General features: G+C 47.7%; 1 protein-coding gene across 5 annotated transcripts in view; it reads left to right on the top strand.

Moving 5' to 3' along the window:
- osbpl1a (oxysterol binding protein-like 1A) overlaps nt 1-13,225 on the top strand; it is a 255,127-nt gene that overhangs the window by 67,382 nt on the left and 174,520 nt on the right. For all 5 annotated transcript variants that reach the window (XM_085992230.1, XM_085992229.1, XM_085992232.1 and 2 more), the window contains 2 exons: nt 8,821-8,902; nt 12,210-12,316. In XM_085992230.1, coding sequence (XP_085848356.1) covers nt 8,821-8,902; nt 12,210-12,316 — 189 coding nt within the window. The remainder of the gene's footprint in view (nt 1-8,820; nt 8,903-12,209; nt 12,317-13,225) is intronic.

Here is a 13,225-nt window from a genome sequence, read left to right as displayed (position 1 = left end):
TTTAAGAAACATTTTATCACTCCTGAAAAATGCATCCGCTAAAATGGTTATCTCAGCCTGTGTGTTTCTAACCAATATTGTATTACGTACATACAGGTGAGTCCAATAGGGCATTGAGAAGAAACTTCTTTACCCAGAGAGTGGTGAGAATATGGAACTCGCTACCACAGGGAGTGGTTGAGGCGAATAGTATAGATGCATTTAAGGGGAAGCTGGATAAACACATGAGGGAGAAAGGAATAGAAGGATATGTTGAGAGGGTGAGATGAAGAGGGGTGGGAGGAGGCTCGTGTGGAGCATAAACACCGGCACGGACCAGTTGGGCCGAATGGCCTGTTTCTGTGCTGTAAATACGATGTAATACTTTGAATTTTAAAAAATAAAATTCAAATTTCCAATTATAAAATTGTAGATTATGCCATCAAATACAGTAGAAAAGGGATTGCTGTGTAATTTTACACAATCAGATGATTATTTTTATACCATGAAATGAGGGCATTAAAACATTTTTTTCAAGATTGAGCATAGATGACATAACTTGCGTTACATCACTGTATAAAATCTTCTAGTTTAACGCTTCTGACAGGCGCCTGGGCACATTTTAAGGTGCTATATAAATGCAGGTTGGTGTTGTTGTGTTCACCTATGAGTAGTGTAAGAAAACCAATCCTAGGACGCAAGAACGAGCATTCAGTGATGACCCGCCATTGGTTCCGCGCTATGAAAGCCTCTGGCTGTTTGACTGGAAGGTTTACGAAAAGTAAATGCAGCTATATGTCAACGGCACAACTCCGCCCTCCTTCACCCTTGCCACGGACTGGATGCTTGCTCTTCCTTTGTGCAGAAATGTTTAGCATTTCTTCTTTCCAATGCACATCAGAACAGAAGAATTAGGAGCAGGAGTCGGCCACACGTCCCACCTCGAGCCTGCTCCGCCATTCAATATCCGATCATGGCTGATCTTCGACCTCGACTTCACTTTCCCGCCTGATCCCCATATCCCTTGATTCCCCTAGAGTCCAAAAATCTATCGATCTCAGCCTTGAATACACTTAAAGACTCAGCATCCACAGCCCTTCGGGGTAGAGAATTCCAAAGATTCACAACCCTCTAAGTGAAGAAATTTCTCCTCATCTCAGTCCTAAATGGCCAACCCCTTATCCTGAGACTGTGACCCCCTAGTTCTAGACTCTCCAGCCAGGGGGAAAAAATCTCTCAGCATCTACCCTGTCAATCCCCCTCAGAATCTTATGTTTCAATGAGATCGCCTCTCATTCTTCTAAGCTCCAGAGAGTATCGGCCCATTCTACTCAATCTCTCCTCATAGGGCAACACTCTCATCCCAGGAATCAATCTAGTGAACCTTCGTTGCACCGCCTCCAAGGCAAGTATACCCTTCCTTGGATAAGGAGACCAAAATTGTGCACGGTACTCCAGGTGTGGTCCCCCCATTATATTTATTGACGTTAGAATAGATCTGGGCACTCATTACCCCATCCGTCTGATTAGTCCAGTTCTCTTTACAAAGTGATTAGTGTCCCTTGTACGACATAGTCTCCTGCTTACATAGCTTGATGTCATCAAGAGCGTAGTCATGGTTATGCTACTGGACTAATGTCAGCCGTGGCTCAGTGGGCAGCACCCTCGCCTCTAAGTCAGAAGGTTGTGGGTTCAAGTCCCGCTCCAGAGACTTGAGCACAAAAATCCAGGCTGACTCTCCCAGTGCAGTGCTGAGGGAGTGCCTCACTGTCGGAGGTGCCGTCTTTTGGATGAGACGTTAAACCGAGGCCCCGTCTGCTCTCTCAGGTGGACGTAAAAGATCCCATGGCCACTATTTCGAATAAGAGCAGGGGAGTTATCCCTAGTGTCCTGGACAATATTTATCCCTCAGCATAACAAAAACAGATTATCTGGTCATTACCAGATGGATGTTTGTGGGAGCTTGCTGTGCGCAAATTGGCTGCCGCGTTTCCCACATTACAACAGTGACTTCATTGTCTGTAAAGCGCTTTGGGACGTCTTAAGTTCGTGAAAGGTGCTATAGAAATGCAAGATCTTTCTTTAATAATCCAGAGAATGAGTTCAAATTTTCAAACTGCTGTTTTAAAAAAATTTGCAAATAACTTTTACTGAACCCAGTTTTTTTTATCATGAAGTTGTCGGAGTGTCTTTAAAAACCCTCAAATTCGTCTACCAATTACTTTAAATCTATGCCCCCTGGTTATTGACCCCTCTGCTAAGGGAAATAGGTCCTTCCTGTCCACTCTATCTAGGCCCTTCATAATTTTATACACCTCAATTAAGCCTCCTCTGTTCCAAAGAAAACAACCCCAGCCTATCCAATCTTTCCTCATAGCTAAAATTCCCCAGCCCAGGCAACATCCTCGTAAATCTCCTCTGTAGTGTATGTAACCTGTACTACCTTAAGAGGATACCTTAAGGTGATGGACTACTTTTTGATGGCTCCTGTACATTGTAGTACCGGTGGTGACCACACCGGTATATAAACCCTGCGGAGCAAAGTGTATCTCAGTTCAGCCCTGACCCTCAATCACTAAAGACCTGTTTACTTACTTCTGTAGTCTGTGTCCTGTTATTCAGTATAACTGCATTTGAAAACACAGACTCAACAGTGGCGACGAGTCTGATCTTACCTAGCGGCAGTTTTGCATCAAAGGAAGCTTCGTCCTCAGAAACGGACGTCGAACAAGGGCATCCGCCCTCAACATCCTGCTGGGCACTGCATCGCACGGGAGGCCATCGGGAACCCGGGTTGGTTTCTGGCCACGAAGTCAAACATCAGTGATCATCCCTTCGACGACAGCGGCGGGTAAGCCCGATCGAGCGGCACGGGGGGGAAGTCGGCCGAGTTGTCAGTGGGAGAAGGGGAGGGAAATCGACAAAAAGGGCAGAGAACACGACTGCAGCCGGTGTCAGGGGCCGGGCTGCAATCGGGACAGAGATGCGCAGCAGCCAGAAAGCGTTTATGGCCACAAGGACCGCGGGAGCGGCGGGGAACAAGAGCAGCAGTGCAGGGGAAAATAAAGGACCGCTGGGAGGCGTGAACGGCAACAGCGCGGGAATCGCCATTTTGAGTCGGCGGGGGAAGAAGACAAGCGCGGGAAAAGCCGCCATCTTAAATTAATTTTTTTTAAAAAAAGTCATCATATTAAATAATATCCGAAGGGAAAGGAGAAACTCCGCAAGGATGCCAAAAATGGGTAACATCACTGCTTTTGATAGCGATGTGGAAGATTGGGCCACTTATGTGGAACGCATCGAAGTTTACTGTACAATGAATGAGGTACCGGATGATAAGAAAGCACTAACACTATTAAACTCGATGGGTGCGAAGACGTACGGGTTATTAAGGAACCTTGTAACACCAGACAAACCGGTAGGGAAGAGTTTCGCGGATATTGTTATTATCCTGCAAGAGCATTTAAACCCCATGCCGCTGCTGATAGCGGAACGATTTAAATTCTACGAAAGAATTCAACTTAAAGAAGAAAGCAACGCGGAATTCCTAACAGAACTGCGCAAGTTATCAAAGTACTGCCAGTTCGGAACAGGACTAGCAGACGCACTGAGAGATAAGTTTGTGTGTGGGCTCCTAAGGGAAGGAACCCAGAAGCGACTGCTAGAGGAAATGGACCTTACGCTGGACAAAGCTTTCAGCATTGCAGCATCCCATGAGGCAGCAGCACGGGGCGCTGCAGAGATACAGCAAAGGCCATTGGAATTCAGCACCAATGAAATGGCATTGGGCACAGTAAAGTGCTATCGTTGTGGAAGGACAACGCATGACCAGAACCAGTGCTGGTTCACAGATAAAGAATGCAGGCAATGTGGCAAACTTGGTCACATAGCGAGAGTATGCCGGTCAGGAAAGAAGACCAGCAGCAAAAAGTCACCGCAGGAGAAGTACAAAAAAGTACACAAGGTGACAGAGAACAGTTCGGATGAACAGAAGACGGATTCAGACTCCAGCAGTAAGGAACTGGGTTGTCTGAAAATACATAATGTGGGTAACACAGCAGACCACCAAACTATCTGGGTCATGCTTCGGATAGCAGGAGTCCAAGTGAAGTTGGAATTGGACACTGGGTCGGCATTAACGGTCATGAATAAGCAAGATTACAAAAGGTTATTCTTGCACATTCCCCTGAGGGATACGGAGATTGTATTGAAAACATACACGGGGCAAATAGTATACCCCAAAGGAAAGATAAAAGTAAATGTGGTCTACAATGGTAAAGAAAGTCAGAAAATGGACTTGTATGTGTTACCTGATGGAGGTCCGCCACTACTGGGACGGGAATGGATCCGGAGAATAAATGTGGACTGGCATTCCATACAAACACTGACTGTGGATGCCTGTAAGGAGGACGACGTCAAACCTAAACGACTGTCCAAAATCTTAGACGATGCTAAGGAGGTGTTCCAACAGGGACTTGGAACACTGAAAGGAATTACGGCAACCATCAAGGTTGAAGAACATGCAAACCCAAAATTTTTCAAAGCCAGACCGGTGCCTTGCGATACGGCCTGCTGTGGAAGCAGAGCTGGAAGGGCTAGAACGTTCAGGGGTACTGTCCAAGGTGGACTGGAGCGAATGGGCTACACCCATTGTTCCTGTCATGAAGCGTTCGTTGAGCAACAAGCCGGGGGAACCTGGGAAGGTTCGCATCTGTGGCGATTTCAATATCACTGTTAATCCGGTTCTTCACACGGTGCAATATCCGCTTCCGCGGATTGAAGATATCTTCGCTTCGCTGTCTGGCGGGAAACACTTCACTAAGATAGACCTGGCGCAGGCGTACCTACAGATGGAAGTTGATGAAGCGTCACGTCAGTATCTCACGATCAACACGCATAAGGGCTTATATCGGTATAATAGACTGGTTTTTGGAGTGGCATCGGCTCCAGCGATTTGGCAAAGGACCATGGAGCTGGTATTGCAGGGAATTCCAGGCACACAATGCTACCTGGATGACATCCTGATTACAGGAGATAACGATAAGGATCACCTCTCGAATTTGGAGCAGGTGCTCATCAGATTGAAAGAATATGGGCTCGGAGTTAATCGCCAGAAATGCGAGTTCTTTCAAAAGCGAATCTCGTACTGTGGCCACGTCATTGATCGGGAGGGGCTCCATAAGTCACCTGACAAGATCGAAGCTGTTGTAAAAGCTCCTGCACCGGAAAATGTATCCCAGTTGAGGTCGTTCCTCGGGTTGGTTAACTATTACCACAAGTTTCTTCCAAATTTATCCACGGTGTTACACCCGCTAAACACTCTTTTGCAAATGGGAATACCATGGAAGTGGAGCGATGATTGTAAGCGGGCTTTTCAAAAGAGCAAGGCACTGATCACCTCTAAGGAAGTGTTGGCTCACTTTAACCCAACGCTGCCTATTCGCTTAGCTTGTGATGCTTCTCCATATGGTATCGGGGCAGTGCTCTCACATAAGTTTCCAGATGGCTCGGAAAGGCCAGTCGCTTTCGCATCCAGATCATTGACCTCCGCTGAGCGCAACTATGCTCAGATAGATAGGGAGGCTCTCAGCCTCGTGTGGGGAGTTAAGAAATTTAACCATTACCTGCAAGGCCAAAAGTTTACGCTGCTGACAGATCACCAGCCGTTGGTTTCCATTTTCAACCCTAAGAAGGGTGTTCCGGTAATGACGGCGCAGAGGCTTCAGAGATGGTCCCTTTTCCTAGGGGCACATCAATATGATATTGAATTCAAAGGTACAAAGCAACATGGTAATGCTGATGGGCTGTCATGCCTGCCACTACCTACAACGGAAGAGGCACCGGCAGTTGACCCTGTCGAGATATTTCACTCGACCATCATCGAATGCTTACCAGTCACCAATGCGGGTATTGAGAGAGAGACCCGAAATGACCCGACACTGTCTCGGGTCTACGATTTGACAGTGAAGGGATGGCCAGCACATGGCGAACCACTGTTACCAGCATTCTCAGCCAGACGAGAACAGCTGTCTGTATGTCAAGGAACATTGATGTATGGAACAAGGGTGATTATTCCTCCTAAATTAAGGGAGAGAGTTCTGAAAGAATTGCACGAAAGTCATCTGGGGGGAGTCAAGATGAAAAGCCTTGCTAGGGCTTATGTGTGGTGGCCAGGTATCGACAAACAAATAGAGGATCTGACTAAAAGCTGCTTAGGGTGCCAAAAAGTTCAAAATGCACCTCCAATTGCACCGCTGCATCCGTGGGAATGGCCTTCAGCCCCATGGCAACGTGTGCATATCGACTTTGCAGGTCCATTCATGGATTCCATGTTTTTGATAGCAGTAGACGCACATTCTAAATGGCCAGAAGTGATTAAGATGTCGACCACTACCTCTGAGAAGATGATCGCAGTTCTAAGAACCATATTTGCAAGGAATGGGTTGCCGGAACAAATATGTTCAGACAACGGACCACAGTTCGTGTCAGAAGAATTCCAGAAATTCATGAAAAAGAATGGGGTGAAACACTATACATCTGCCCCATATCATCCGGCTACAAATGGGTTGGCCGAGAGATTTGTACAAACGTTCAAAAAGGCGATAAAGGCCATGAGTGAAGACCATATTCCACTACAACACAAGGTGGACAATTTCCTGATGGCGTATCGAAACGCCACGCATGCAGTGACAAATCAAAGCCCTGCCATAATGTTCTATAACAGAAGGTTGCGGTCCCGGTTGGATTTGTTAAAACCCAATGTGCGACGGGAAGTCGAAAACAAGCAATTCCAGCATGTAAATAACAAGGCCACTCGTAGTTTTGAAATAGGACAACCAGTGTTGGCCAGGGACTATAGGGATGATAAATGGCAACCTGGAACAATTCGTGCACGACAAGGACCCTTGATGTACACGGTAGACGTTGGAGAGAACGTAATACGACGTCATGCTGACCAACTTGTGGAATCGAGAACAAGGGTCGACCCCATGTCTACGGCAGAGACACCAGTTGAAGAAGTTATTGAGCCTGTAGCATCTACCTCAGACTCGAATGTATATGATGTTAAAACCATAGGAGATCAAGTGGATGAGTCACCCCAGCAACGAGAACCAGAGACCCCTGAAAGGCGTTATCCGGGCCGGATCAGGAGGCCTCCTCAGAGACTGAATCTTATATACAATTTACACACAAGAATTGTTCAATGTTATCCATGTAATGTTTAATTTGGGGTGTCCACTGTTAAGCTAAAAGGGGAGGAATTGTAGTGTATGTAACCTGTACTACCTTAAGAGGATACCTTAAGGTGATGGACTACTTTTTGATGGCTCCTGTACATTGTAGTACTGGTGGTGACCACACCGGTATATAAACCCTGCGGAGCAAAGTGTATCTCAGTTCAGCCCTGACCCTCAATCACTAAAGACCTGTTTACTTACTTCTGTAGTCTGTGTCCTGTTATTCAGTATAACTGCATTTGAAAACACACTCAACATCCTCTACACCCCCTCCAGTGCAATCACATCCTTCCTGTAATGTGACCAGAACTGCACGCAGTATTCTAGCTGTGGCCTAACTAGTGTTTTATACAGTTCAAGCATAACCTCCCTGCTCTTATATTCTATGCCTCGGCTCATAAAGGCAAGTATCCCGTATGGCTTCTTAACCACCTTATCTACCTTCAGGGATCTATGGACATGCACTCCAAGGTCCCTCTGATCCTCTGCACTTCTCAGTGTCCTACCATTTAATGTGTATTCCCTTGCCTTGTTAGCCCTCCCTAAATGCATTACCTCACACTTCTCCAGATTGAATTCCATGTTGGTTGAGGGATAAATATTGACCAGGACACCGGGGAGAATGCCCCTGCTCTTCTTCAAAATTGTGGCCATGGGATCTTTTCCATCCACCTGAGGGGGCCTCGGTTTAATGTCTCATCTGAAACACAGCACCTCCGACAGTGCGGCGCTCCCTCAGTACCGCCCCTCCGACAGTGCGGCGCTCCCTCAGTGCCGCCCCTCCGACAGTGCGGCGCTCCCTCAGTGCCGCCCCTCCGACAGTGCGGCGCTCCCTCAGTGCCGCCCCTCCGACAGTGCGGCGCTCCCTCAGTGCCGCCCCTCCGACAGTGCGGCGCTCCCTCAGTGCCGCCCCTCCGACAGTGCGGCGCTCCCTCAGCGGCGCTCCCTCAGTGCCGCCCCTCCGACAGTGCGGCGCTCCCTCAGTGCCGCCCCTCCGACAGTGCGGCGCTCCCTCAGTGCCGCCCCTCCGACAGTGCGGCGCTCCCTCAGTGCCGCCCCTCCGACAGTGCGGCGCTCCCTCAGTGCCGCCCCTCCGACAGTGCGGCGCTCCCTCAGTGCCGCCCCTCCGACAGTGCGGCGCTCCCTCAGTGCCGCCCCTCCGACAGTGCGGCGCTCCCTCAGTGCCGCCCCTCCGACAGTGCGGCGCTCCCTCAGTGCCGCCCCTCCGACAGTGCGGCGCTCCCTCAGTGCCGCCCCTCCGACAGTGCGGCGCTCCCTCAGTGCCGCCCCTCCGACAGTGCGGCGCTCCCTCAGTGCCGCCCCTCCGACAGTGCGGCGCTCCCTCAGTACTGCACTGGAGTGTCAGCCTAGATTCTGTGCTTGAGTCTCTGGAGTGGGACTTGAACCCACAACCTTCTGACTCCGAGGCGAGGGTGCTGCCCACTGAGCCACAGCTGATGGCTTAACATCTTTGGGCAGTAGAACCTATTACTTCACAAGAAGCTTGCCATAGTGTGGGATTTGAAGTAGATATTAACGTGAAGAAAAGTGTGAATCTGTTTTGTGTATTCATAATATTTGTATTTCCATGTTCTATGTACAGACCGTACAAACCTGCCAGCAGAAGCTGGAGAAAGAAGTTTCTAATTTATTGAGCATGGTTGAAGGCCCCGAGATTGCAAAAGGTAATGGATGTTGTTCGCGACTCTACTTAAGTAATGTTTTCTTTTGTAGTTGCTGCGTAACACTTGAAAATCATCATTTAAAAACTTAGAGATTTTAATTCGGTGGGTGGGGGCGGCGAAAGAGGTTGAGATTCTTGGACAGCACGGTGGGTTTGTGGTAGGGAGGGACTGGGGAAGCTGCTTCATGCTTGCTATTTCCCCACGGGATGGTTAACTATCTCGGCTCTGTTCTCCTAGTTGGTCAGATAGATACGGGGTGCTCCCCCATTGAAGGAAGCAAGGGATAGACCTACCCCTGCTACAGTCCACTGATAGCGCGCTTGATGCCTGGAAATAGGTTTCCTGCGTCCTCCTTTTGGCCAGTAATCGTAGAATGATACAGCGCAGAAGGAGGCCATTCGGCCCACCGTGCCTGTGCCGGCTCTTTGAAAGATCTGTCCAATTAGTCCCACTCCCCCCTGCTCTTTCCCACAGCCATGCAAATTTTTCCTTTTCAAATATTTATCCAATTCTCCTTTTGAAAGTTACCACTGAATCTGCTTCCACCGCCCTTTCAGGCTGCACATTCCAGATCATCATAAATTGCTGAGTAAAAAAAACTCTCTCATCATCTCCCCCCCCACCCCCCACCCCTCTGCTTTTGCCAATTATCTTCAATCTGTGTCCTCTGGTTACCGACCCTCCTTCATGATTTGTATAACTTCCTCGCCTTTTGTACTCTGCGCCTTTTATTTATAAAGTCTAGGATCCCGTGTGCTTTTTTTTTTTTAAACAGCCCTTCTCAATTTGTCTCGCCACCTTCAAACATTCGTGTGTGTGTGTAAACACCCCCAGGTTTTATACTGCAGGCAAGTCATAATTTTTCTTTAAAGTATTATCAACTGTTCTTAAAAATAGATTCAAATGCTGACCTGAAAATCTTAAGCCCCTGGTTGGAAATGCTGCTTAGTATCAAGAAAGATAAACTAATAACAAACTAAATCCTGAAGTGAAAGCTGTCTGCCGTGTCGCTAGGCTGCTGATGCTTTCACGTTTGCGACACTCGGTTGGACGTGTGCAGTAGCCTTTCAGGGAACGCCTTACGGGGCTTTGTAATTTTGAAGTGTGATAAATCTTAACCCCCCCACTGATTGGTTTCCATGATTTCAATTGTCGTTTCTCTTAATTAAACTTGTATTTTGGTTCCGCCGATGAGAAGGGTACGTAAAACATCCGGCATTTATTCTCGGATGGTTCCCCTTTTCTATTCCGCGAATTATAATGGTCCTGAAAACCCTACCCTGCCACCACCTCCCCCGCAAACTACATTTTCAGCATCGTTTGGAAACTTCTCTTTTGCGTGGTAGTAGCAAAAAAAAAAAAAAAAATTCAGTATCACCATCTAAGCCAAAGCTTCCAGTGTAACGACGTGGATATCTTGTAGGCTGCCTGCGAATTTCCTCTGCGGGCAGTCATAGAATCATTAGAAATTTACGGCACAGAAGGAGGCCATTCGGCCCATCGTGTCTGTGCCGGCCGACAAAGAGCTCTCCAGCCTAATCCCACTTTCCAGCTCTTGGTCCGTAGCCCTGTAGGTTACGGCTCTTCAAGTGCATATCCAAGTACTTTTTAAATGTGATGAGGGTTTCTGCCTCTCCCACCCTTTCAGGCAGTGAGTTCCAGACCCCCACCACCCTCTGGGTGAACAAAGTTCTCCTCAACTCCCCTCTAATCCTTCTACCAATGACTTTAAATCCCTGCCGCCTGGTTATTGACCTCTCTGCTAAGGGAAATAGGTCCTTCCTATCCACACTATCTAGGCCCCTCATAGTTTTATACACCTCAATTAAATCTCCCCTCAGCCTCCTCTGTTCCAAAGAAAACAACCCCAGCCTATCCAATCTTTCCTCATAGCTAAAATTCCCCAGTCCAGGCAACATCCTTGTAAATCTCCTCTGTACCCTCTCTAGTGCAATCACATCCTTCCTGTAATGTGGTGACCAGAACTGCACGCAGTACTCTAGCTGAGGCCTAACTAGTGTTTTCTACAGTTCAAGCATAACCTCCTGCTCTTATATTCTATGCCTCAAATCTAGAAGGCCACTTCAAGGATGTGCTCCAGGGTCTGATTAGGAGCGCTCTGCAGTCACATGATGGGGATGCTTTAATCTTGCAGGTGGTTGATGGCTGTCCACTGTTTGCGAGGAAGGTTTGATCCTTCAGGTTGCACTGTGGACTCCTCTCTCTAGAAGGAATCCATTTGGTATGTCGCAGTTCTTCTAAGAAGTCACACAACACCAGGTTATAGTCCAACAGCTTTATTTGAAATCACAAGCTTTCGGAGCGCTGCTCCTTCGTCAGGTGAAGTGGAGAAATGCATAAAGACACAGCTTATATAAGCTTATTTTGGAGATGGTCAATGACTTGCATGGTGCTTCTCGGGTAAAATTAATCTCGAGGTAATTTATTGGGAGGGGAACTGGACTCTGTGTGAGAAGCAATGTTATGATGGGAAGAAATCAAAGTCAGAGTTGAAGAGGTGAGCTTTATTTTTGAATAGTTGAGCAGTGCAAAGTGGAGGTACCCAGAGAGAGGTGGGGCAATGATTGAAAAATTGCCCTCCTGATTGCTGAGCAGAGAGAACGAGCAATGAACAGTCAACTAAGGTCAGGGGAAGGTTGGGATTTATGGCTGGATTAGATTGTTGAGGGAGGGTGAAATAAGGCCACTGGTCCCGTTCACCCATCACCCCTGTGCCCGCTGACCGACATTGACTCCCGGTCCAGCACCTTTTAGGTTTGTGTCTATCTGAACATATGCTCGATTTAAAAAAAAAAAAAAAAAAAAAAAAAAATTCTCATCCTTGTTTTCAAATCCCTCCATGGCCTCGCTCTTCCCTATCTCTGTAACCTCCTCCAGCCCCACAACCCTCTGAGATCTCTGCGCTCCTCCAATTCTGGCCTCCTTGAGCATCCCCCGATTTCCTTTGTCTCACCATTGGCGGCCGTGCCTTCAGCTGCCTGGGCCCTAAAGCTCTGGAATCCTCTCCATAAACCTCTCCGCCTCTCCTCCTTTTAAGACGTTCCTCAAAACCAACCTCTTTGACCAAGCTTTTGATCACCTGTCCCAATATCTCCTTATCTCGGTGTCAATTCATTTTTTTTTGCTGACGAATCTGTGAATCACCTTTGGGACTTTACCGCGCCTTTACCACGTTAGAGGTGCGAGATAAACGCAAGTTATTGTTGTATTGTAAAGCTGAGAAGAGTTAAATTGGACGTCAGCATTCACGGAATTAACTTTCTCACTGTTATTTGTGGTGTTGCAGGATTACAGCCCCAAGTATTACAGAAAGTGAAGGATGTTACTGAATCATCCCGGATCACGTGTGGCGCGCTCAGCAACTGCATTCTATTCATCGCGAAGCAAGAAGCGGTTTGTATATTATTTTTGTTGTTGATAATTTGTCTCGAGAATAACCGTTAAGAGAATAATCTATAGCTTTCATTGAATCATTCGGCCCATCGTGCCTGTGCCGGCTCTTTGAAAGAGCTCTCCAACTAGTCCCACTCCCCCGTGCTCTTTCCCCACAGCCCTGCACATTTTTCCTTTTCAAGTATTAGGAATTCAGGAGAAACGCCTTTACCCAAAGAGCAGTAAGAACATCACAATTAGGAGCAGGAGTAGGCCACTCGGCCCTTCGAGCCTGCTCTGCCATTCAATATGATCACGGCTGATCCTCTATCTCAATACCATATTCCTGCTCTCTCCCCGTACCCCTTGATGCCTCTTCGACCTCAACTCCACTTTCCTGCCCGATCTCCATATCCCTCGATTCCCCTGGTGTCCCAAAATCTATCGACCTCTGTCTTGAATATACTCAACGACTGAGCCTCCACAGCCCTCTGGGGTAGAGAATTCCACGGGTTCACCACTCTCTGGGTGAAGAAATTCCTCCTCATCTCAGTCCTAAATGGCCGACCCCTTATCCTGAGACTGTGACCCCTGGTTCTAGACTCTCCAGCCAGGGGGAACCAAACTCTCAGTAAAAATGTGGAACTCGCTGCCACAGGGAGTGGTTGAAGCCAATAGCATGGCTGCCTTTAAGGGGAAGCTAGATAAGTACATGAGGGGGAAAGGAATGGATGGATAGGGTGGGAGGAGGCTCGTGTGGAGCGCTAACGCCGGCACAGACCAGTTGGGCTGAATGGCCTGTTTCTGTGCTGTAAATTCTAAGTATTTATCCAATTCCCTTTTGTAAATTGCGATTGAATCTGTTTCCACCGCCCTTTCAGGCAGCGCGATCCAGATAACAACAACTCGCTGCGTTTATAAAAAAAAAAA

This window comes from Somniosus microcephalus, chromosome 7, assembly GCF_052327205.1.
Source record: "Somniosus microcephalus isolate GS21.2 chromosome 7, FLI_Smic_1.0, whole genome shotgun sequence".
NCBI lineage: Eukaryota > Metazoa > Chordata > Chondrichthyes > Squaliformes > Somniosidae > Somniosus > Somniosus microcephalus.
Note: the sequence above shows the minus strand (reverse complement) of the source record. Positions and strands in the feature narration are given on the sequence as shown.